We start from the raw sequence: 25,651 nt of genomic DNA, 5'->3' as shown, positions 1-25,651 counted from the left end.
AGGCATCACTCTGGTCAGGAAGTCTGCAGTGAAACAGGGCAGGAGGAGCTTTGTGGCAAGCAGGGTGAAAATGACATTGGAACATCTGAACAATAACCTAGGGTTTGGGAAAAAGAGAGAGATGGTGGTCAGTGCATAGTGTCTTGTTCCACCAGACTGAGTGGAAGAAGACAGCTCTCGTGTGGCCTTCTCTCCTATACCCAGCATTCATCCCAGGCCTCCATCTAACAGCTTCCATGGTGCAGTGGAGCTGTCCAATTTACTTTGCTTGATGACACCACATGCTAGGGGCATCAGCAAGTAGTCAGCAATATGCTGAGCTTCTACTTCTTTTTCTAGAGAGAAAGAACAGCTTTCTATGACAGCTGAGCTCTTTCTATCCCTATGACTCTTACATGGGCCTGGTGTTGTGGGACTCCAGTCTGCAGGGTACAGAGCAGTGTAGTAACTAGTGAGGCTTTGAATTCACCCATAGGAGTTAATGCTCAGTATAATACATAGTTTTTTCCTCATTGCCTCCTGCTCTGTTCACTTGGTATAGATTCTCTCATAAAGTCCTTTTTTTTTAACAGGCCACTTTGATCATTTGGCACTATTTAATTTGTTTCTCTGCTAAATAAAAATAGCTTTGTTCATTCCATGATTTGTATAGTCTTGGCTCCATGTACAAACAGTAAAATGTGAACCTGCTTCTTGTTCAAACCTCCCATCACTTCTTAAATGATCAGGAGAGATCCTGGTTTTCTCTGCTAAAAAATTGCAAATTCTCTGATAAAAGCCAACAAAATGCATGATTAAAATGAAATGCCACTATACATATAGGTATCAACTGAACATGTTTTATTGATATATTTACAATTTTAAAGCAATTTGGAAGCCTACCAGTGCCTCAATCATTATAATAAAATAAATTTTAAATACCTATACATTTTGGTATCTGATTTTGGGGGTTTTTTAGGGGTGCATCGATTTACAAAAAAAATTGGGGCCAATACTGATGACCAATTATTGACCAGCCATATTGGCAGATACTGGTCCAATTGCCAATATGCAGCCCAGCAGCATGGAGAGCAGCATCTGGCTGGTAAGTCTGTTGTGGGAAAGGGGCATGGAGGTGCAGATTGAGGCCCCTGTGGTGAGGGATGGAGTGGGGCTGGGGCAGGGGTAGGCACTGCCCAGCTGGGGCAGGGTGGGGCACAGGACATAGCTGACTGCTCATCTGGGGAGAGGGGGCATTTCCTACCACTGTGTGCACTCCCGTGTGAGGGATGGGGGGCATGTGTCAGCTCAAATCTGTGTGTGGGGTGAGGGCGGACTACACATTTGAGGCCAGTGGCTGTGCCAGCCTCTTCGAGGCAGCTGTGCTCCAGCCAGGTGGGCCAGGGCAGGAGGTGATGACACTGAGAGCAGAGCTACAGTGAATTTTGGAGTGCCTGTAGCCTCCCCCATAGTCCCTCCTCTCAGTGGCAGCCTCCAGGAAGAGGCTGGAGCAGCCCTCGCTCTGAGCACACAGCGGGCAGTGCATCCTAGCCCTGCACACAGATCCAGTGGGGTGGGAGCACGTGTCCCCCATGCCTACCCCAGGGGTGCCCTCCCCCAGACAAGCAGCTGGCTCTGTCCCGCACCCTGCCCCACCCTGGCTGGGCAGCACCTGCCCTAGTCCCATTCACTCCCTCACTGTGGGGGCCTCCATTTGCCTCCCCCCACACTCCAACCCTCCCCTTCCCCCAACAGACTGACCAGCCAGACACTGCTCTCCATGTTGCTGAGCTGCACTCCTGGTCACATGCATGGTGCAATATGTATGTAGCATTTGGATATGTATGTAGCATTTATCAGCAACATTATCAGCAATTGGCTTTTTTTGGCTGATGTAGCCAATAATACCAATTTTCCTTTTATCAGTGCTGATATGATATGGACCGATGTATTGGTGCACCTCTAGTTTTTTATCATGGAAAATTAGAGCTCCCCATGCCCCCTTAGCTCATAAAACATAGACCTAGGCCTCTCACTCCCAAGCCACAGTAATGCCCATGCTGTAGGGGCCCCCCAGCTGCCAGAGCTATGAGGCCAGGAACCTAGGTATGCAGCCCCCTGCCTCCTACAGCAGCACCTGAGCTGCAGCTGCTGTTTGCCACAGGTGGCAGCTGCTGCAGCATAGCAGAGTGTGGAGCCTGGCTTACCCTTTCCCATGGGTGGCATAAGCAGAATGGAGACCATGGGGGGAGCGGGTGCGGGCTGCCTGCTGTGGGCTTGGGCAGTGCGGGGCGTGGCTCCCTGCTGTTGCATGTACTCCATGTGTCGGGAACCTGTGCCCTCTGATCTGTGCATGGGGCAGGGGTGGGTTGCCCACTGTGGTCTCAGGCTCCCTGCCGTGCTGCGCTCCCTCAGGCCTCAGCAGCCCAGTGGGTGGAACCTGGCATGGCAGGGCAGAGTGGAGTTGAACAGGGAAACTTCTTGCCACTGTGAGCCTGCACCTGCCTGGCGACGTCGCCCCTGGCCGCTCCACAGCAGCAAAGGCACAACTCCCGGCTGTGGGAGGGGAGGGAGTCCAAGCCTACAGTAGACAGCTTGCCCCTGCCCCATGCACAGATGTGGGGAGCACATGCCCCCTGGGACTGCATACAGCAGTAGGGAGCCAGCCTCACTCCCCCTGCCTCCTGCACTAGCTGCTTGAGGCCCCATCCTGCTCCCTGCCCAGGTCCTGTGGCCACATGTTCCAGCCCCAGGCCTCAAACCCCACACAGCGCATGGCTGGGCAGCAGGCCCAGTCCCAGCCCTTGCCCTGCCCAGCTCGCTCCCTCCCTCCCTATGGGGGGGCCTCAATTTCCCCTGTCCCAGACTTACCTGCAAGAGCTGCTGTCCAGGCTGCCTGGCAGCCATGTGCATAAACATGCACATGGCACCCCAGCCTGACTGCCCTGCCCCACTCCCCCTAGTCCTTGCAGGCTGGAACTCTGCCAGCCTGTAAAGAGCTCTTTGCAAAAGTGGACAATCCATGTGTTTTTCCATTAAAACAAGAAATCCACATTTTTCTCCATTTTTCTGTGGGAAATGGAAAATCCAGATCCCTGACGATCAGGGCATCCTGCATGAAATTTTTGCCGATGGTGGTTTCACGTAATACTGGCTGTGGTTGCTAATACCACTGAGAAAGTTGCTTGGCCTCTACTGCCCACTCTTCATCCAGTGACTTGCCCCTTGTTTTGCAAATGTTTTACAGGATGTGCAAGCTAGCATCATCTTGGGAAGGTGATGGCTGGATGGGTCCAGCTGAAGGCTGAGCACCCTCCACCTGGGCTTGAGCTGCCCAGAGAAATGTTCACTCTGCAGATGCCAGGCTGGTAATTGAATAATTCCTTTGTAGGTTTCAAATGCCCTATGCACAGCTTTATAAGCCATGGGAAGAGTGGGAAAACTGGGTCACTTAGAATCAATGGGCAGGATCACTCCGTTGATGTTGCTTCCAGCATAAACACTGGAAAACAGTCCCTGCTTCATCACAGAAAGTCAAGTGTGCGGCTGTGGAAAACCCTGGCATGAGGCACCTTTAATGACCATCTGGCAGTGACATCCATGAATCTCCCATGGTGATATACAGCATCCTCCAGTGCAGCCAAGACAGTCATTTCTGATGATGTACTGCAAGCTACAATGGAGAGGACAAAAGCTTAGATTATAAGTGTCATAAATCACATCAGTGCCATTGGGGAGCTCCATACGAGTTAATTTATGGATGACCTCCTGAGGACTGGAAATGTGGAGAAGGTGTTTCTTTGGTTGCACAAACCTCACAAATGGCAGACCCAGCAGTAAATATGTCCATTTTGCCATGGGCAGGTGGGAGTCATGAGGTCTCAGGTTTCCAAAGGGCCATTGCCATCCTTATCTTTACACTCAGAGGAACTCTTAGGATGGTATACTGCTTCCTCAGCTTTGGGGTTAGCTGTGTGTAAATCTAAAAGAATGTGGTATTCATCATCCTGATGGTCTCCCACCACTGCTGATTGTCCCATATCTGCAGTAGTGGTTTCTGAGTCTGCACTTTTTTCCCTGTGAACCAGGGCACACAGTGTACAGTGTCTAAAGCAGGCTGTCCTGCTTGGGTTTGTGACTGTTTGGGTTTTCGCAGTCTTTTAGCAGCTTTCTGGTTTTTGCCAAGAGCATGTCATATGTCATGCCAAGAGCATGTCATATACTTTCTGAGATCAGTCAGTCATTCCATAGCTCTGGTAAGTCACCTCAGCGACTTGGGTATTCATGCTGTCAAGGGTAATGAGGTGACTACAGACTCAGTGCTGCGATGCCATGTATATTGCCATATGATAGCAATAGAGAAAGGAGCTCAAAACACAAAGGGTCTATGCTGTACTTGCAGAGGATGTGAAATGACAGTAATTCTGTGGCTTTAACCAGTGAAAATTTACACCTGAGACTTCAGGCACCTCAGGCCTGATTTCCCAAAAGGAATAGCTGTTTCTATGCTACAAGGCAGTAAGAAAGCAGGCCACAAGAGGTACTGGGAGATACCTGTCTCTCTCCCACCTAGCAGTGAGGTCGCATAATCACCACATTGTGTAAGCATATTCAGTTAATGTAACCAGGTGCTAAGTTTCTGTCTGTTAGCTCATTGCTCTCTGAACCAGTTACTTTTTAAGGTGCCACCTTGCCTTACCTTCTGACTGACTTCAGACTAACACAGATAACAACTTCTTAGCTCCTAGCATGGGTTTACGCTACTGTGCAAACTGTTTTTATATAATATCAATGTGCAGATTCTTTTGTCTGTGGCCTAAGAATAGAACTGGTTTCTTGATTGGAGAAAGACTCTTCTTAAAGAGAGGTCTACGCTGTAACTGGTTTTCCGTAAAGTTTATTAAATCTGATTTGTCAGCTTCATCCAGTGCTGTTTTTTGGAAGTGGATTGGCAGCCTAGGGTCATTTATATGTAGTTATTTCAAAGTTATTTGATACCATATTAGACTAAATTATCTTAGTGATAGTGTATTGATAATGGAATATAGATCATCAGGTCCAGTCCCCCTGCACTAGTTCTTTAGCTGGCATGAAAAAATAAAAATAATGGTTTCAGTTAAGCCAAAATATCTTTTTTTGGGGGGGGGGTTGCACTGAAAAAAAATCATTTTGTTTTCAGCCTTACACAAAATTTCATTGGGCACTTAAACCACCCCCTAAAGGGAACGAAAGGATGGACTGTCAAAACAGGAGGACGAGGAATTAGTTCCCCTTTTATCTAGTAGCCAAGTAGTTAGATACTTGCCAAGGATGGGAGAGATACAGATTTACTTACTTTTTCAGTTCAAGTGGACTTAAATGCACATGAGCCACCTTGCAGGAGAGTGCCTTAGTCATTGTATCAAATTTGTTGGGATGTATTATTCTCTATTTCTCCTATTGATGTTCAATTTTGTATAAGAGACTTAAATACTCATTGACCCAGTGAGTGAGGGAGAAAGGGAGTGACATTACAGCACACAGGGAGGAACACTTGAATCTCTACTTCCTGCACCAGCAAATAATATATACATATGTTATAGAAGGTGGAATAACAGCAGCAAGAGGAACTGAGAGCATGCACCCCAGAATATTCAACAATCTGGTGGTAAAAATATTTGCCTGGAAATTGTGATATTTCAGGTAGAGATTGGAATTGGACTGGGTTTCTTTTATCAAGGCTGAATGTCTTAGCTAATAAGCTATTTGCAAAAAGTATAGCATCTCCACTGTTTATTTTTCCAGGAAGAACTATTTAATGAAATTGGGTTAAATTTGTGAATTGTTTTGGGGTGACAAGCCCACATTTTCTACTGAAACTTTTGTTCATCAAAAAAGAAAAATTGCCCAGAAATAACCAATTTTTCATTTGTGACTGTTGCCAAAGCTACATGTGTCTGGCTTACGGTTGAAGGATCCATAAGGAATCAACAGAAAACAGGTGGAGTTTCATTTAATTGGCTGTTCTACATAAAAGAAATAATCGCTGGAGTTAAAGAAAAGCACCAGTATTAACGCTGAATCATAGAAAGCATGCCTCAAAAGCGAGAGCATTTAGCAGGGTAGTCTGTCAGATTATGAAAACAATTGCATGAATTAAGGTAAAATTCCAGAAGGAACTTGAATCTTTACCACACAGTTTGCTAATGGAGGTTTAATAGAAATTTGTGAGCTACAGCTTAAAAGCATGATGATTTTTCTCGTTTACACATAATTTAAATTTTAATCTTTTTATTTAAGCAAAAAATTCAGATTGAATGACTAATCACAATGATTTTGGAGTTTTTTTCTTTGTGGTAACTGAGATTTCTTTCATTTGTATTTTAGAATGATGGCACTTCCAACCACAGTAATTTATTTTACTTGCTATGACCAACTAAGTGAAGTTTTAGGAGCTACATTAGGAAAAGGTGACTTCATTCCAATTCTTGCTGGATCCTTAAGCAGATGTGAGTCAAATTATCTATACTTTATAGTATTTTTCTTCACTATTCATTTTCCTGATATTTTACATTTCAAGCCCCACTTGATGTGGTTTAAAGATAAAATTAAGTATACCTGTTCATAGCAGGCACTGTACACAAAACCCAACATTACATGCTTATTTAACTTAGTTCTAATTTAAATAGGAGCTAAAGTCTACTTTTTCTTGAGAAATACTTTTATACTTAATTTATTTACTAGAACTCAGGTAACATTCTGTGGAAAGGCTTCAGGCAGGCTTTTTAGCTATGTCTCTCTTAGGCCTCCACCATGTTACATGTATTACACAACTACTGTAACTGGTTAATTGCGCAATAAATTTAGGCTGGCCACACATGCAAAGTAATTATCATGGCATAAATGATTATCATGGCATAAAAATATACATCTAGCTATAAAGAGCATCAACCAGTTACAAAGTTGGTGCTTGAAAATGTATAACACAACTTTATAGCTGATTTCTATCCAGCTTCAATTTGGATGTATTGGTAGACCCTTAGCAGCATTACTGAAAGGCATATTATAAAATCCTAGACGTGGAACTCCTTGTAACTTATATCTTGTCTTAAAGGTTCTTCAAGAGAAAAAATAATCCTTGTCTCCAGTGGTTATAATAATAAACATTTTTTGTCACATGCTAGTTTAAAGGTAATGTAGGGTTACCATACATCTGGCCCCAGACAGATCCTCTTTTTGGGTCCTCCGACTGGACGGTTTTTAAAAAAAATCTGAACAAGTGTCCAGGATTTTGCTTTGCTCTGCTGGTGGGAGCAGGGGGAGGACAATTGGAGGCAGGGAGCACCATGTGCATCTGCACATGCACACACGTGGCCGGTATGAGGCCTGGAGGGGTGGTGGGAGCAGCCTTAGCAGCTGGATGCAGGAAAGTTTGCGGGGAATGGGGGTTGGAGGGCCAGGGCTTGGGGACTGTTGGGGAGGGCTGTGGAGGGGATGGATGTTCGAGGGGGAGTGTGTGCCTGCCGGCACTGGGGGATGGTGTTCAGGTGCTAGAGCTGCAGCAGGGCACAGGGGCAGGGGGAAGCCCCTCCAGCAGCAGAAGGGGGCAGGCGAACCTTTTGGAGGCAGTGGGGAGCTGCAGTGCTGAGCCAGTGACACCAAGGAGCTGGTACCTGTGATGGCAGGGGAGGGGCATCTAGGAGACACTGTGGGATGGGGGGGGGGTAGTAGAGGAGGCTGCCTAGTGCAGTGCAGGAGTCCAGCGCAGAGCATGGGGTGCCACAGGCCTCCCCTCCAGTTGGCACGGGGTCTGGACTCACTCCGCTGCCATGGTGGTGTTGCAATTGCAACTACATTAGGGAAGATCCACTGGCAGAATCCCCTGGTATGGATGCAAGCCTGCCAGCAGAAGGTGGTTTTCTCTTGCTGGCTACACTAGCTCCCCTAAAAGGACATCAGCTCAACAGGCAGAAACATTCTTTTGCCAGTAGATGTGCATTCACATGGGGCATTTCATTGGCAGATCTATATGGCCTGCAGGATGTGATCTTTTCATACTGCTGGCTGGTGTACTTCTGCTTGCAGTTCTTTTTAATGGGGACAATACCTTAGGTTTTATCACTCCTATTAATTGAAGTCAGGAAGTTAAATATCTTTATCTGCCAGGATGCTAGTAGGAAGGGTGTGACTGTTTAGGGTCATTGCTCCCTGCTTCTTAAGTTAAATGGTAAGAGAGTTCATAATAGACATAGCTGAGATCTGAATCCTCCTAGAAACAAAGAGTACCTGATTTGATATTTCTAACGAAAAAGAATGGATGAGCCACTTAAAAGTAACTTACAAAGAGAAAAAGGGACTTTAAAAATGAGAGCTGCATTTTAATTTGTAATAAGCAAGAAGCAAAACTTTTTTTTAAGTAGAGTTTAGGATTAATGCAGGAATTGACATTTTAAAATCAGGTTATTAACAAAAACCTGCTGACATTTTAGCCCATTTTTATCTTTGTTGAGGTATAAATTTAAATGACGCCTTGGAGTCACCAGTCTGGGGTCATATGCATGATCAAGTTGTTCTCACCTTCATGGGAGGTTGTACAGTTGTTATAACTTAAGCAGCAACTTTGCGAGAGACATCTATGACAAAGCTGAAAATATGGAAATGGAAGGAGAGCACATTCTTGGGAAACTGCACTCTGAACAGAATGTTCTCCTTTAAATATTGATAACATGTCGTATCTTTTTCTCCTTTTCAGTGGGTTCAGTAACTGTAATAAGTCCCCTGGAGTTGGTCAGAACTAAACTTCAGGCTCACCAGTTATCTTACAAGCAATTACATGTGTGCATCAGTAACACAATAGCCAAAGATGGTTGGCTTTCTTTGTGGAGAGGCTGGGGTCCTACTGTTCTTAGAGACGTTCCTTTCTCAGGTAGGGTTTATTTCTTTTCAGAGTTTGTGTTACGGGGAATATTTGCTTGTCAGTCCCCTTAGAATTTTTTCTCAGGATTTCATAATGTTGTTCTATGCTATAGATAAAATTGTGTTTTGCTCATTGTTCAAAAGATGACTGTTCCTAGTGCTATAAAGTCCACACACAGACTTGGATTCTCTTGAAATGTATTTTATTTTTTGGGGTGCAGATTGTGGTGCAAATTTGTGATTATCTAAACAACACATTTCTGAGCTAAAACTCCTATAAAAATAATATTTAGAAAATTACATGATGTTATCACTTTCCTGGTATGGTGCAGTGGCTTATTGCACATTGCTTATTGCGCATTGTGTGGCCTGGCCTGGCTGCATCAGAGCAGAGCATAGCAGCATGGGGCACAGCCCTCCCTCCTCAGGTTCCCAGTGGTGGCTGGCAGGCTGGGTAAAATCAATTGACATGTCCCTGGCTGCACCCTCTCCCTCCCCAGCCCTCAACAGCTCACCAAAACTCAATAAATGGCCTTCCAGCTCAAATAATTGCCCACCCCTGCCTTATAATGAATTGCTCCTAAGATTTTCAGATCTTTACATTTTTTCTAATGCAACGCTAGGGAAATCTAAGACCCTGACATCTACTCATTATAGCATGGACTGCCTATGAGATCAGCTCTTGAAAAGAACTGAAGAGTAATTCAGATACATTTCAAAAGTTAAGTTATTGCACTGCAAAGCACTCGTACTTTGTTTACATGGAGTAAGACATCTGTCTAAGTCTGCTTCTTCAGAATTTTTTGTGAGTGAAACATTGAGCAGTGCACTAAGTCAGAGGTTTATGGCAGGGATTGGCAGCCTATGGCCCTTGGAGCCTTTGTTTCTGATTTGTAGAGCTGTGCCTTCAACAGTATTTGGCAGCATGGGGGTCTTTCTGCTTTGTGCCACTGTTAGACACCTCAGGCCCTGGTGAAGGGGAGTACTCCCTGCACCATGCCGCTGTTGGCAACCTGGGGCTTTGGTGGAGGGGGAGCTCTGGCCAAGCCAGACAGCGTAAGTTCCAGTGGAGAGCATCCTTTGCCATACTGCAATACAGCTGAACAGCACGGAGAAGCAGGAGTGGTCAGGTCCTAATGCCAGCCTGCCTCTGACCCATGCTAGAAACCATTGCTGACCTCTGGTTCATGGAAATGAACACTGCCCTGTAGAATCCACACCACAGAGTCAAAATCCTTTACTTGTGATTTGCAAGGGTGGTTAAAGCAATGGGCATGGAAGGGGTTAGAGCAAACAGTGGTGTAAGGGACCACCCGAATGATATGTTCAATGACTAGAGCACTGCCAGAAAATTGGGTTTCCAAAGGTGTAGTCTGTATGATGCCATGATGAGTAAGGGTCTTCAAAGGGACCTTTTCTTTTTGAGGAAAAGTACTGAAGCACCTAGAAGCACTGAAAGAATCAAATGAAAAGATGGAGGAGAAATTAAGTATGTTCCCTTCCAGTGACATACTTCAGAAGGAAGTCAAAGGAAGTAATTTATGTTCTCCCACCCCCATCCTACTTCATATATCTCCTGTCCCCAGAAAAGCTCTTTTACCCAGGCTAAGTCACTCAAGGGAGTCTGGAATTCCTCCACTGTTTCCTGATCTGAGAAAGGAAACTCCAGTTTCTGTTATTTCCCATACTCTCTTAGGCACTAGGAAAGGGATGACCCTTCTTTTTGATGTTGCTGCTTGTATTGGAAAGGGGAGGCCAAACAGTACAAGGGAATGTGAAAAGAAAAAGAGGATGTAAGAGCTATTCCTTTGAGGATATGGGCAATTTCTGTTCTGTTTTCCCCAAATTTTCATTATGACACTCACTTCTGTTCCACCTTCGTTATATGTCCCCATAACTTCATGTCAATTACTGCACTGCTGGAGCATCTGCACCTCAGTCTACAAGTGTTGTCCATGCCCAGCTCCACACAGAGAAGAGAACTGGGGAGGAAACAGTATGCTGTGCTATACTAAATGAACAGCCAATGACTTCTGTATCAAGGATGATTATTGACAAAGAGCCAGAGGCAGCCAGGGGGGAAATTAAGCTGACATACATGGAGAGGCAAAAAGTCTATTTATATTTAAAATAAATAAATAAACAAACTAGATGAATGTCTTTAAAACTTTGTTAACATAGGATTAAGGTTGCCTAACCTTGTCTCTTGCCTTCCAAAATGTGGAGGATGGCAAATTCAGCTCTCTAAAAACTAGGAAACAGAAAGCCAAGTACTTGCCACTACTCCAATGCAACTTCAACTTTGCCATCTACAGCCCACACATTAGCATTCCACACCTCCTTCCACTCAAGTTAGCTCCTCTTGAGTTAGCTAAGAGTGAGAGCTGCCACACTGCAGAAATATTCAAGATTAAATCTTAAAACTTTGCCTTTGTTTATCTCTTTCTAAAGGCAAAACTGAAATGAGGCATAATTGATCTGTCAGGGTACACATGCAGTCCTTATAGTTCATGATACCTACATCTACCAGCCTATTTCAACAGTCTCCTCTGTAATTCAGTACGCTCTCAACCAGTGCACTTAGTTGTGGTTAGTATGCAGAGACAAGTGCTGCAGTTCTGACCTGTGGAACACAATATAAAAAGCAGGGATGGACAAAATATGGCTCCGCAGGTAGTAGTAGCGGCACCAGGCTGGGGGGTGCTCATGCCTGTTTTAGGTGCTTGTGCAGCATGCAGCTCCAGCCAGCTCTGTACATTGTGATGAGGGATGCAGCTCCTGCTGGGCAGTGTCTATTGCTGGCACTCCCTGCCGTGCACGCACAACCTCTGTGCTCTTGCGGCATGGGAGGGAAGCCCTGTGCACTGGAGCTGGCTCCCTTTTGCCAACCCTAGCCGCGCAGATCCAGGGAAGGCAGCCAGCTCCCGCATGCAGGGCTTCCCTCCCTCGCTGCACGAGTGCTGGGGGCTATGCATGCATGGCAGGGAGCACTGGTGATAGAGACTGCCCAGCAGATGTACCTCACTGTGATGTGCAGTGCTGGCCAGAGCTGCACCCCACCAGACACCAGCACTGGGCATGAGCACCCCGAGTGCCCCTGCCTGCTGCTGCACCATGGGGGGAATGCAAAGGGTGGTCCCCACACACCTCCACCCTCCCTCACACCTCCCCACCCTGTCCCCACATACACACAACCCCCAACATACCCTATGACTCCCCCTCACCTCCTTATAACCCCCTGCTTTTGAGTTATGCAATCACCTCTACATATACTACGCAAAGACAAATCATGACAAAACTTTTTTGTAATAAAATTAAAATATGTCATAGGTGTTTGATTTTTAGTGTATGATTTGGTTAGTTTTCTGGTTCCAAAATGGCAGCCCCCTCTCCCAAAAGCAGTATTACCAAGGGGCAAAGGGGATGGATCTCCAGCAGCAAAGGTCAGGGGTGGTATGTCTAGTCCCAAGATGGTGACCAGGGGATTGGGCAACTATCAAGGGGCAGGGCTACCTATGCGGCCCTCAAACTAACCAAACCTCCTTAAGCTGCCCTCCATCCAAAATAATTGTGCCCTTAATTTAATTGTTCCTCAAGTTGTTTTACAATGTAGCCCCTTGCTGAAGCATTCCCAGTGCCTGTGTGTCAGCATCAGGATAAAGATTTAAGATAGTTTTGGGGGGATGGCATGTAACTGTCTCCCGTGGAAGGCCACATTTAACTTTGTAAAACTGTTTTAATAAGGTTTATATAAAGTGTAAAATAACTGAAAATGCAATAAAATGTATTCTATAAACTGTCTAGTTCATGTGAAGAAATGTAAAACAATAACTTTAAAAAAATCTTGTTCTATGTAAATTGTACACACTGCTGTAGTGTTTAATAACAAAGGAATTGCTACAGTGGAACAGAGCAGTGATTAAACTAGAGTACTGGCTACCTGAATACTGTATTTTCTCCTATACAATACACTCTTCTCCCCTTCTCCCTGCCCCCAATCAGCATTTAAGTGGGGAAGCTGATTTCTTCTCTAGAAAAGGAGACTCTGCTCAGTATACCAGTTTGTTACTTGTTGCAAATATATGGTTTTGGAGTTTTATTGGTCTTTTTATACCTCTAGCAATGTACTGGTACAACTATGAACACCTCAAGGAGGGGCTGTGCAAGAGATTTGACATGCATGAACCAACATTTATGATGTGTTTTACATCAGGGGCTATATCTGGATCTGTAAGTCTACTTTTTTGTCACTACTATTTTATAGTAATATTTTATATAAAGCATGAATAAATTACCCTTCATTCATTGAGAGATGATACATATCAGCAAAAAAGTGTATGAGATTGCCTACATAGTGGGCACGTCTACATGTGCCTGTACTGTGCGGTAACATCCATTATTGCGTTGTGTCGGTGGCACATGGTTATTTTTAGCTGCTACATCAATGTAGCGACGCGCTGTAGTGAGGGAGCACATTGCTATGGCAACATACCTGTGGCATCACAATTTGTGTGCGTCTCATGCAGACACACCCACCATGAGTGTTTTTAAGCAGGGGTCAGTAACCTGTGGCACTTGGGCCAGATCTGATCCAGGGAGCCTTTTGATCTGGACCACAGACATGCAACATTCAGCAGTGGAGGGATTTGGCAGCAGACACTTTTCTGTGCCACCCTGGGTAAAAGCAGTGGCAGTGGCTGGGTCCTGGCACCTGCCCACCTGCCTCTGACCCAAACTGGTTCAGTCTGGACTACAGCCTTGAAAGGTTGCCAACCATTGCTTTTTGAGCAGAAGAGCAGAAGAAACTTGCCTTCAGCTATGCAGACAGTGCAGATTATCTGTTGCTGAAGCACCTGACCTGTCGCTGCTTTTATTTCTCAGTGAAATGTATTTTGGAAATATTTAATTAAATAACATAGGTGTAAAATGGGTGAGAAAGCCCCTCATCTTATATTTGCGTACAAAGCTCCAGGTGGGGAGGGCAGGCAGCTGCTGCAATTCTGACTCTGGTTCGTGGCAGCTGCCTGCCCCACTCCTCTTGCCCTCTGCAGATTCTGCTCCCCACTCCTGTCCAGCCCCCTCCTTCCCCTTACTGTCAGTCACAGCTCAGCTCCGGCTGGGGCTGGAGTCCCTCCCAGGCACAGAGCATATGGAAACACTGTCCCCTGCCCAAACCAGTCAGCAGCACCAACACAGCTGCATGGATCCTGCCTGGCCAATCAGCAGTGCTGACACTGCTGCCTGTCTGGCAAGGGCTGCGCTTCTACCAGCTGTTATGGGGGAGGGAGAGAAGAAGAGACTGGGGAGTGGAGGGGAAGAAGCAGAGGCTGTGGGAAGCTGGGGGTAGGGGGGTGCAGATGGCAGGGAGAACAGGAAGGCTGCAGAGGGAATAAGGGTGGAGACATAGGGCAATGAGGCTACTTGACTCCCCTACAGCCACTACTTTCCTTGCTGTACCAGCTGGAGGTGGGGATGAGTGCAAGACAACCCTCTGATCCTTAGGTTCTACACTTGGAAAATTGTAACAAATGTATACATTTTCCATATATGGAATCTAATTATTGGGGTTGTCTTAAATTCAGAGTCATCTTAGATTCCAGTAAATGTAATATTTCTAATGAAGTAGTATTGCTAATGAAGCTAGTTTTGACAATGCATGCGCTAAAGTATAGTATCTTTCCCTGAGTTGTTTACAATGTAAAGCCCATCTCCCCAGTTGATTAAGCAGTACAGAGTCCTGCACCCATTCATAGTTCCACAGACCTTAGTGGAAGTCCATATGAGTGCAGGAATACTTGCTGTTGGTTCCCATTTCAGGAAAGGGGCTTGAGAGAGATAACTGAGAGGACACGTACAGAACATAGGAGGAAAGATCATGTTTGAATTCTTTCTACTTGTGAATCTTGCCCAAACAGAAGCCGTCACTTGTACATACTGTTGCTGTAAGCCGTTTGTAGAGATGAGCAGCATTCTTCCAGAGATTTCACCATAGCATAAGTAAACAATTTTGACTTAGTCCTGGATTAAGTGCACTTCCAGTTGTCAAGGCCTTCTCTCCAAACTAGTTGTGAAGGATAATTCAGGACAGATTATCAATTAATGACAAATGGAAATTTTGAGGAGTGCTAGGTTTGGTACAAAAGGATTAAGAGTGACTGCTTTGGTTACAATCTTTTTCCTTTTGGAAGGAGTCTTAGATCCTTAAAGGTACAACCTTATATTATTAATATTTCATGCAGTCTAGGTTTTCTAAGCAGCTATACTAGATTGAATATTTAATTAAATATAATTATGGCTTGCTTCATTGACTTGTTAGCTGATGTGCTAAATTGCAATAGCAAATCTATTTTTAAATTATAACCAGCTACAAAGATCTCAGTTTGGGACAACTACAGAAATAACAAAGTCTGGTCTAACATTAAGCTATTATATCTATAAGTGTATAAATAAAAATGAAATCTATTATAAATTATCAATTAATATTGTTCTCATAGATTGCAGCTTTTTTAACTTTACCTTTTGATGTGGTGAAAACACACAAGCAGACTCAACTTTGGGAATGCGAGACCTTAAATAGTAAGTTCCTTGGAATCAGATTTTTGAATGTTCTTTACTTTTCATTAATAATTATTCCCCTTTCTCATTTCCCCCCTGAAATGGTGAAATTCTCCCCGGAACAGAAGACTTAAAGTACACTTCATTGCTTTAGTAAGGAGGTAGAGCTTTTTCTATATACTTCAGCTTGTTGGCCAAAAGAAAGATGAGGAACCTTTACATCTAATGTGTTTGTTCTGGTTGGATTATTATAATTTTTAATGGGGACTTGAGGAAGGGAAGACAAGGAAAAAATTTAAAGTGTATCTCCAAGCTCTGGCAATTGGTCTCTTTTTCTTTCCCAAATTCTTAACTTCTGTAATACTTCTGGGGAAACTGCTGTTTGATGTGGGTTAATGATTTGCAGGAGTGAAAAGATAAGAGGCTGGTAACACTGGTAGTACTGTTTTGTTTCATAAAAAACTTATAGAACGGGGCGGGGGGAGGGTCAAAGTCATCTGACCTATATAGTGCCAGAAATTTGGCAGTTGAACTTTAATTGCTACAATTCCCAGAGCTTCTGCAACTTCTGTTTCTATCGCCACCTAATTTCTGGCCTTGTGGGCGACATGACATGGCTCTGCACTTTGAATTCTCCCCATGGGTTGGATAACAAGTCCATGGGACAGATCTTTGACAACTCGGCTGTAGAACAATGGGAACAATGAGCATGCTGTTGCAATTGGGCTGTATGAGCTCTGATTACTATATGTTTTTCCAGGTTGAATATGATTTACATATGCAACAACTGAACACAAATAGTCCTTTGTGGACAAAGCTTTGGAGTGGATATGGATAACTTGATAAAAATATTTGCATATATAGCTCTGCTTACTGTTTTTCAAAATATATGTATACATCAATCCATCCACTCTGTTAGAAAATAGAAGCATCAGCAGTCTAGCCCTCCTTTAGTATTTTCGGGTTTTGGAATGCAATTAGCTTTTCTTCTTTAGCTTTTTAGTGCGTTTCAACTAGGAAGGCACTATGTTATGTTCAACTGTTTTATTTTTGATCTTCCCCTTTTACTGCTCCCTTTCAAAGAGAAGAGTGATGAGCAGTGAAGGCGTAATGGGGAAATATTCAACAGTAGCTACTACAGTAACCTAAAGGAGTAGGTATGAAAGGAAGAATTTTATTACTTAGTCACAGATAGTTACTGCTGCGCTGAAAGCTATGACAGATTCAGCATGTATATATTTTTCCCTTGTTCATTTTGGGCAAATCAAAACTCCCGTCAACTTCAATGGACAGTAGATCATTGCTGTAATATTATGGCATAATCAAAAAGCTGAGTCTTGTTTTATTAGCAGTCTATTAGAAAATGTGTGAGTAGCATGAGTGGATTAGCTACAAAGAATCTTCTAGGAAAAAATCAGTAGAAATAGTAGACATTTCTCTAAAACCTGTGTGAGAAACTAATGTTAAACACAGGCACAAAAGAAATAGCTTCTTGGTCTATAGAGAACTAAGCCTTAAAATTCAAGAAAACATGCCTAACCCATCTTAGCACATACAAACAGTTTGGATAAAATTAACCTAAAATGAATTGAAAAATCTGTGACTAGCATAACCACTAGTGTATTTTACTGATGGAATGCCCTCTAATTTTCAAGAACATTTTCTACAAATTTTTCTTTGATGGCAGTGTTTTTAGTTCATGTTCTCTTTCCTGTATTATACTTAGTATCGCAGAGGAAGTCTGCATCGACTTGGACAGTAATGAAGAAAATTGTTGCTGAAAATGGGTTTACTGGATTATTTACTGGTAAATTTTAATATCTTTCTAAACATTTTTGTTTTTCATTTGCCATATTTTTAGAGCCTTTTCTCATTAACATCAATATCTTTTGCAGCCATTTTTTGATTTTATGGTAATTAAAAAGCTATTCCTGCAGTCACATTAGTCTTTTGTGGTTCTTTTTTCTTCTGCACTGTAACAGATTGATGTTGTGTCTCCAATAGAAGTCTCTCAGGAACTGCCAACTTTTTTGGACCCTTCATTCTTTTAATTTGTCTATTCATGGAATCATACCCAGTGTCTTTGTTCTGCTGATTTCCTGCCTTCCTTTATTTAGACTGGTAATAGTCTTATATCACAATCACGTCTTTACTTTTCACTACCTTGAATATTTACATCCAGCTCATCCACACCAGCTGGAACCAGGTCCAAGATAGAAGGCTCCTTAGTTTTTTTCCTTAAGTTTCTGAAACAGAGTTATTCTGTACACACATTAAAACATTTTGGACATTTTTGTTTATATTATTTTTCTTACAGCTGATATCAAGGAACTTACACCTCCCCCTTGCTGTTAACATTAGCTCATACCTGAACCTGAAAAATCTGAAAGATGCCTCACCTATCTTCTCTTTCCAATTCTGTGGTCTACAGTAGACTCCTACCGTAACATTGCTAGTATTTTTTTTTCCATTCATCTGGATTAGTTCAACAGATTGGCTGTCCTTTTCCTCTTGAACTTAAGAACCAGTGTATTTATGTTTTTGACATAATAGTGCATTGCTTCCTTTTTTTCCTCCCTTGCTTGTTTCTGGAACAAGCCATGCCTAGGGCCCTACCTAAATCCTGGCAAGACAAAGCGATTTTCATGGGCCACACATGAAACCGATTTTGCGGTCTTTTGGCAGCAAGCCCCTCCCACCCCCCACTTGCTGCTGATTGGCTGAGAGGGAAAACCCACAGCATTATTAATAGCAAAGATTGCAGAAATATCAAATAATTTTTTTTTCAAGTAGTCCCTCAAATCAGGGTTATCAGTTTTCTCCAGAAGAATATAGGCAGCAGTGAATGCCTCCACTAGTGCGAATGCAGCCTCTCCTTGTCGAAGTGCTTTCAGTGGTTCTTTTAAAGATTGAGGCATAGTTGCTTGTTTCTTGTTCTGACCTTCAGCCTCTACAGCGGCCTTTCACTTTTATACGTGATTCAGACTCCAAATGCTTAATCAGTGCTGGTTTTCATCGACACATCCAGAGTTGTTACACAATGAACAAAACAACGTATTACCATCTGCATGCAAGGTTCCTGTAGGGAACTGGCTTACATGATCCTGAGCTGAAATGTATTTAGCCTTCTTGTATTTTTTATTTAGCCTTCTTGTATTTTTTTTCATTCATCTTCAGACTGCAGTGTGGCATCTGGCTTCTTCAAAGATGGCGTTGAAATCTTTGTTTTTCTAACTGGCACCTTTATTGAGTCTACGTCACTAGCTTAGTCTCTCAATAGCCGTCTCTCAAATCATGTTGTCCATGGCTGCAGGGATTGCTGCGCTTTCTTTTTATTCTGGAAAACTTTTATGATTTTAAGGTGATTCTGCACAAAATTGTAGGAAATGTCATTTTTTGCAGTGACTGCAGAAACTGTTTTTGCAGTTTCCATGAAAATCGCAAAACCATGCTTGCTTTAAGTAGGTCCCTAGCCGTACCCCTCGGTGTTGATAGTCCAACCATGGAAGTTAAAAGCTGAACTCGGTAACGCTTATTAAATCATAGTTTTTTTCACATACCTCTGGGACTGATTGTGTACCTACGAACCCATATGCTCAAGTAGACTTACTGGGAAAACTATCAGCCAAAGAGCTCAAATACCCCCGAGTCAGAAATAGGGTAACTTTTAAAATAAAATATATATATTTAGTTTGTCTTCTGATCCCACCTGACCATCCCTGGCAACTGGAGGTTGACAGGTCAACCTTAAATTCATATAAAGTGTGTACCCACAAGGCAGGAATCTGTCCCACTGTACTCACTCTCCCTGCTTCCCATCCACACACTGCCCAGATTACTCCTTGTTCCTCTGTATTTGCTCAATATTTCCTCTTCCCACTGCTCCAAGTTCCCCTGCTTACCTTGTGTCTGTACTCCCAAACTAATGTAATTCCACCAGAATCCTTAGACAGGTTTCAGCAGCTGCCTACCTACAACAGGGGGATCTCTTGGCTTCTGTACTCATTTAACAGAATAGAGGTGAGGCTGCCATTTGATTGGATGGTTGGGAGGAGTCCACTGTGCTGCCCTTTTTGGAGTGTACAGAAGTGCCTTGATGACTACAGGAGGCTGCCACCCAGGCTGCCACTCTTACAGCCAAATGGGCAAACTGCAGATTGCACGTGGTTGCTCAGTCATTAGAACCACAAAAACTAGTCCAAAACCAGAGCACCCTTCATTATGGGCAACAGTGTTAGGTCCTAGGGAAAGCTTGTGTAATGTTACAAATGTGCTTAGGTGTTTGCAAGGCTGTGGCCTGCAGGCTTATTATGCAAGGATAAGATAATATACTGCTTCACTTACTGCACAGCATACAGCTCTACATTCTATAATCAAGTAATAATGATTCATAATTAAGAAATAAACCTTTTTTTTCCTGCAGGTATTATTCCCCGGCTGATTAAAGTTGCTCCTGCTTGCGCCATCATGATCAGCACATATGAATATGGGAAGGCCTTCTTTCGTAAATTAAATAAGAAACAAATGGAAAACAATTAATACAATCTCTCAAGATTGCAACCACAGCCTAGCTGTACAATGTGAGCTGTGCCAAGTTTGACTTATGTCTGAGATTCAAATATTCCAAAGTAACTGACTTAAAATTCAGCCAGGATGTTCAGTAACCAGGCAAAACTCTATTTGCTTAGATTTTCATCAGAGCCAAATTTGGTCCTGTTTCTGAATTGAAGAATGTGTGAGAACAATGTCTTCTGTGTCATCATTTAAACTATCCTGTGAATTCTCCAAGAGAGAACAAAGTCTAAGGAAGCAAGCTGCTTCTTTTACAAGCCATCTTTAGAGCCACTTAAGGGGGAAAAATTAAGATTGGTCAGAGTACTGAAATAATATATGCAGCCACTCTTAAAGGGGGGAAAAAATCTGTCAGTGGATGCAAGACTGGTACAGAATATGATCATTTCTGGCTTGCATTTTTGTATTTCACCAAGCAACCACTGTTAAATGTAGTTATGCTCTAAGAATCTATTAGGATTGACAGTATGTAAACACAGAAAAGGACAAGTCCTTTCCTGTTTAATCATGTACTTTGAACTGTTTAAATATGGTTTCTTCAAACAGGGCTTTTCTTCCAAAAATAATGTGAAGTATTTTCTCCGTGTTTGAGTGGAACTGTGTGTGGAAGAAGTTACCACTAGGTAGCCTTAAAACAGAGCCCTAAGAATGTTTCAGACAGACACAGCATGCATACAGTTTGAAAACTGTTAAGTAATAATATACACAAATGCAACTGTTAGCAATCCAGTGATCCAGAAGATTAGAAATAATTTTATATGGCAGAATCTTGAGTTAACATTTAAATATTCATTTGTTCGTCATGTAACTTTGGTTCCACAACAGGGACTTTTTTTCCATTAACAATGAACCAATCATTAGCTTGTTTTTGATTTCCACTTGTAGAAATATTTCCAATAAAAATCTAATCCTAAATCAGGAAAGTTCAGGGGAAGCTTTAAGAAATGCAGATAATAAAAGTGTGGGGCATGTGATGGTTCAAGTCACTTAGTTGAGTTATACACACTCTAGTATATGAACTGTAGTGGTAATTCTGGTGATCAGTTTTTTAATATATCAGATATTTTAGTTCCATGATCATAGTACATTAAAAGCTGCTATAGGCTTAATTCCACTTCCAGAATGCACGACAGTCACAGTCTAACTCTGTATTCTGGCCTCATCATTGTTGATCAAAACTGAGGTAAGAGATAAGAAACTTGAATGCAGCAATGAGGCCGTGAGCTAAGAATCCTCAGCTAATCTGTGGCTCTGTAGATTTTTTTCCTTCCTTTTAATGCTAGATTGCCATTTGTCCCCATATGTATGTTGCAAGCTTTTTGTTAATGTGCTTGCATGCACAATATTACATCATAGGTTTCCTAATGACAAAGTAGTGCCTGTACTGTTCCCAGAATCCACTTACCTGAGGTAGACCCCATGTCTGCAGGGGCCAAGCAAAAAGTGATTTCCCTTGGGGAAAAGCAGTCTTGCATCAGTGGGTTACTAGCCATCAAAAGGGGTAGGATGCTGCAAGTCATTTAAAAACTACTGTACTATGCAGTATACAGCACGTGTACTGGGACAGAGATTTGTAAAGAACTGTTTCTCAGGATAAGTTTCACTTTACTATGAAAAGTAGTAGCACTTTATTGTGATTTATATATTTTTCATTAAAATGTGAAACATTCTTATCTTCAACATGGAAATAAAAGACTGGAATGGATATTAATCAGAATGGAAATGAATGCATTTACTAGTTACGTACTAGGGATGACAATGTTAAATGTTTAATAAAATGTTTTCTGATTTTTTCGATCTTATGTACATATGGATAATTCATTTCTCAGCATGGAATCCTGAACTAATCTAAAATATTAATGCCTACTACTTATAAGCCTCAGAAGTATTAAATGTGCTGAGTGACTTTTTTTAACCTACTGTTTTTTGTAGACACTTAACAAATGTCTAATCCTAGACTTTGTGCAAATGCATGTTCTAAAACTGAAATTCATTTTTCATACAACTTTGTAAAAACGGGGAGAGTGGCTTTAGTTGGATAACAGAAAACAGTAACATTGCAAGGAACTCAGTGAAGACTGTAGAATGTGTATGTTGACAGTGAATGACAGGTGCTGGGTCAGTTTGGGGTTTTATTTTATAGATTAATAGATTGGAAGAGCATCAGGTCCAGCTCACCTGCACTAGGCAGGAACCGCAACTGGGGTCAAGTGACCCCAGCGAGGTGACTGTCCAGTCTCCTCTTGAAGACCTCCCCGGTAGGTGATTGCACCACCTCTGGAGGGAGTTTATTCCACAGTCTGGACACCCTGACTGTGAAGAAGTTTTTCCTAGTGTTAAGCCTGAAACAGTCTTCCAGGACTTTGTGGGCATTTTTCCTGGTTTTCCCCTAGGGTGCCCTGGTAAACAGTTGTTTGCCAAGCCCTTGATGTATTCCCCTGATGTAGTGGTAAGCTGCTACTAAGTCCCTTCTCAGCCTTGTCTTTTTTAGGCTGAAGAGGCCCAAGTCCCTCAGCCCTTCCTCGTATGGCTTGCCTTGCAAGTTTCTGATCAAGCATACGGGGGTGGCTCTTCTCTGGACTCTTAAGCTTTCCCACATCCCTGTTGAAGTGCAGCACCCAGAATTGGATGCACTACTCCAGCTGTGCTCTCACCAGTGCTGACTAAAGTGGAAGAATCACTTCCTTGGTTTTGTTTGAGATGCGCTGGTTGATGCATGCCAGAGTATTGTTTGCCCTGCTGGATACAGCATCGCACTAAGGGCTCACATTCATACTGTGGGTCTATTCTTACCCCTAGGTCCCTTTCAGTCATGGTGCTAGTCAGTTTGGCACAACGGAGCCTGTAAGTATGTTGGGGATTGTTCGTCCTCAATTGGAGCACTTTACACTTCTCAGTGTTGAACTTCATGTGGTTCCAATCTGCCCAACTTGCCAGCCTGTCCAGGTCCACCTGTATCAGCAGCCTATTTTCAAATGTGACCATGCTCCTCCTTAACTTGTTGTCCACAAACTTGGCCAGTAAGAAAAATGAAATTAGAATCAAGACCTAGGGAAAACTTCCACTTATTTCAATGTAAAATGGTATTTATCCACCATCTTAATTTAACTGAAGCATTAGTTTGAAGGCCTAGAGTAGGGATAGACAACACACATGCCAAAGCGCAGCATGCAAGGCCATTTTACTCGGCACACCTCTGCCCACCTGGGCTCTGGGCAGCTGCTGCCAGCTGTGGAGCCTAGGCTGTTCTTAGCAGGCAGCTGGGAGGCTGCAAGCTTTGCTGCAACCAACCCAAGCTCCACTGCTGCCAGCTGCTACCTAGAGCCTCTTCCCAGTGGAGGGGGTGCTGTCAGGGGAGGGGTAAGTAGGGTGAGCTCAGGTATGTGGGGTGGGAGGCAGTGGCCCTAGTAGTGCTGAAAAAGTTGCTACGGGGGGGAGGGGCTAAGGTGAATTTTGGTGTGGCTATAGCCCCCACAAGTCTCCCCTAGTGCCACCCCTATGCACCAGGCTCAGAGCCCCAGCTGGGCTTTGTGCCAGCAGCAGCTACAGCACCCCTCTGGGTGTGGGGAGAGGCCTGAGACAGTGCACGCATGCATGCCTCTGGGTTGTGCTGCCCAAGCCCCACCCTGCACCTCAGGGCAGATGATGGGGGAGGTGCCTGGGGTAGGGGGGCATGGAGAGTGCTAGTGCCCCCCCCCCACCCCCGCTAAAATTGTGTGACTGGTTGCTGGGGGACATGTGCCCCTACCCCCGTCGCTGGCTGGCTGGGAGACCAAACTCAGGAAGCACCAGTTGCCCATGCACAGCCACTGCAATTTCTCTACACTGCAGTAATTTAGAGATCCCTGAACCTAGGTATTCTCTCCTGGTCTTACTTCCAAACTTACACAACTGCTCTGTTCCACCGATACTAATCCTTGCCCTCCTGCTGACTTTCTACAGTTAAGTGAATTTATGCCATTTGTACTACTGCAGTATCTAAAGCTACCACAGTGCATCAGTCGAGTGGTCCTTGTTACGTGTCTCGTCTTCAGCAGCATGCTTCAGAGGCGGGCACAAGACGTGCAGTAGTATAAAATAGCAGAGCACTCTTTTTACTGGTTGACCTTATACCCCAAAGCAAATTTAAAACAAATGCTCCCACCCAACTTAGTTAAATTATGGAAATCAGTTAATCACAAATGTCCAATAAGCTTTCAAACACTGTTAAACTCTTAGCTTCAATACCACCTTGTGAGACATTGCCCCAGTCTTTGGAGCTCACTAAACCATCACTTCCTTTCCTCGTTTTAATATAAACGTTCAGCGGTTGCATTCGTTTAGTCGGAAACATTCATTTTCACTGTATGAAATTCTTTATTAAATGGATTTTCTGTATCAAAGAATCCAGAATGATGCATTAAAATTAAAAGGCCAAGCTCCCTCATTTAACAAGAGTCTAAAATAGATGCTCAAAGTTCACAATATGGACTACCTATTAAGAACTCACAATTTCCTATTACTGACTGTACAATGTCCTTGTAGCAATTACAGCAATTATGTAAATGTTAAAGCACTAATATACTTTATTTATTATTAATAAACTGCCTTTCAAGGATGGAAGAAGGGAAGAGAATGGCCTAAACAACTTGATTGCCTTCTATGATAAGATGACTGGTTCTGTGGATGCGGAGAGACCAGCTCATATGGTATACCTTGACTTTAACAAGGCTTTTGATATGGTCTCCAACAGCATCCTTACAGACAAGCTAAAGAAGTACGGGTTGGATGAATGGACTGTAAGGTGGACAGAAAACTGGCTGGTTGATTGAGCTCAGAACATAGTAATCAATGGGTGGGAGCCAGTATCAAGTAGAGTACTCCAGGGGTTGGTCCTGGGGCCAGTTTTGTTCAATATATTAACCAACCATCTGGAGGATGAGATGGAGCGCACCCTCAGCAAGCTTGCAGATGATACCAAGCTGTGGGGAGTAATAGATACACTGGAGGGTAGGGCTAGGATTCAGAAAGGCCTCGATAAATTGGAGGACTGAACTAAAAGAAACCTCATGAGGTTCAATAAGGACAAGTGCAAAGTCCTGCACTTAGGACAGAAACAATACCATGCACCAATACAAACAGGACTGACTAGCTGGCTGAGAAGTAGCTTTGCAGAAAAGGACATGAGGGTTAGAGTGGACAAGAAGTTGGATACAGCCAGTAGCTGAACTACCCAACAGTGTGACCTTGTTGCAAAGAAGGCTAACAGTATACTGAGCTGTATTAGTAAGATTGAGGGAAGTGATTATTCCCCTCTATTGGCACTGGTGAGGCCACATCTGGAGTAGTGTCCAGTTTTGGGCCCCCCACTACAGAAGACATAATGAAATTGGAGAGAGTCCAGTGGAGGACAACCAAAGGGGTGCACAGCCCCAGCAGGCAGAGGCAGGGGCACTCCTGCCCAGCACAGGTGCTGGTGCCTGATGGTGCACAACAACAGCCAGCCCCAAAAGGCCTATTGTTTATATATTATAAAGTAAGTTTATATTGCCCTTTGGAGGAAAAAACATTATAACAAAACAAGATATAGATATTGGATCAAAAGTTAGCAATGAAAATTGAGAGGTTATTTCAAATCGACAGTCATCACAGATCTATACGCATAACAATT

The 25,651-nt window shown here is 43.3% G+C and overlaps 1 protein-coding gene across 1 annotated transcript in view; it reads left to right on the top strand.

The window, feature by feature from the left end:
• Positions 1–21,798, top strand: part of SLC25A40 (solute carrier family 25 member 40) — a 35,024-nt gene extending 13,226 nt beyond the window's left edge. The window contains exons 5-10 of the mRNA XM_019532812.1: positions 6,346–6,467; positions 8,711–8,884; positions 12,995–13,104; positions 15,369–15,450; positions 17,156–17,236; positions 19,853–21,798. Of these exons, the coding sequence (XP_019388357.1) occupies positions 6,346–6,467; positions 8,711–8,884; positions 12,995–13,104; positions 15,369–15,450; positions 17,156–17,236; positions 19,853–19,968 (685 nt within the window). The 3' untranslated portion in view covers positions 19,969–21,798. The remainder of the gene's footprint in view (positions 1–6,345; positions 6,468–8,710; positions 8,885–12,994; positions 13,105–15,368; positions 15,451–17,155; positions 17,237–19,852) is intronic.
• Positions 21,799–25,651: the final 3,853 nt, after the last annotated feature.

This window comes from Crocodylus porosus, unplaced genomic scaffold, assembly GCF_001723895.1.
Source record: "Crocodylus porosus isolate Cpor-Errol unplaced genomic scaffold, CroPor_comp1, whole genome shotgun sequence".
NCBI lineage: Eukaryota > Metazoa > Chordata > Crocodylia > Crocodylidae > Crocodylus > Crocodylus porosus.
This window is presented reverse-complemented; position numbering and strand designations above follow the sequence as displayed.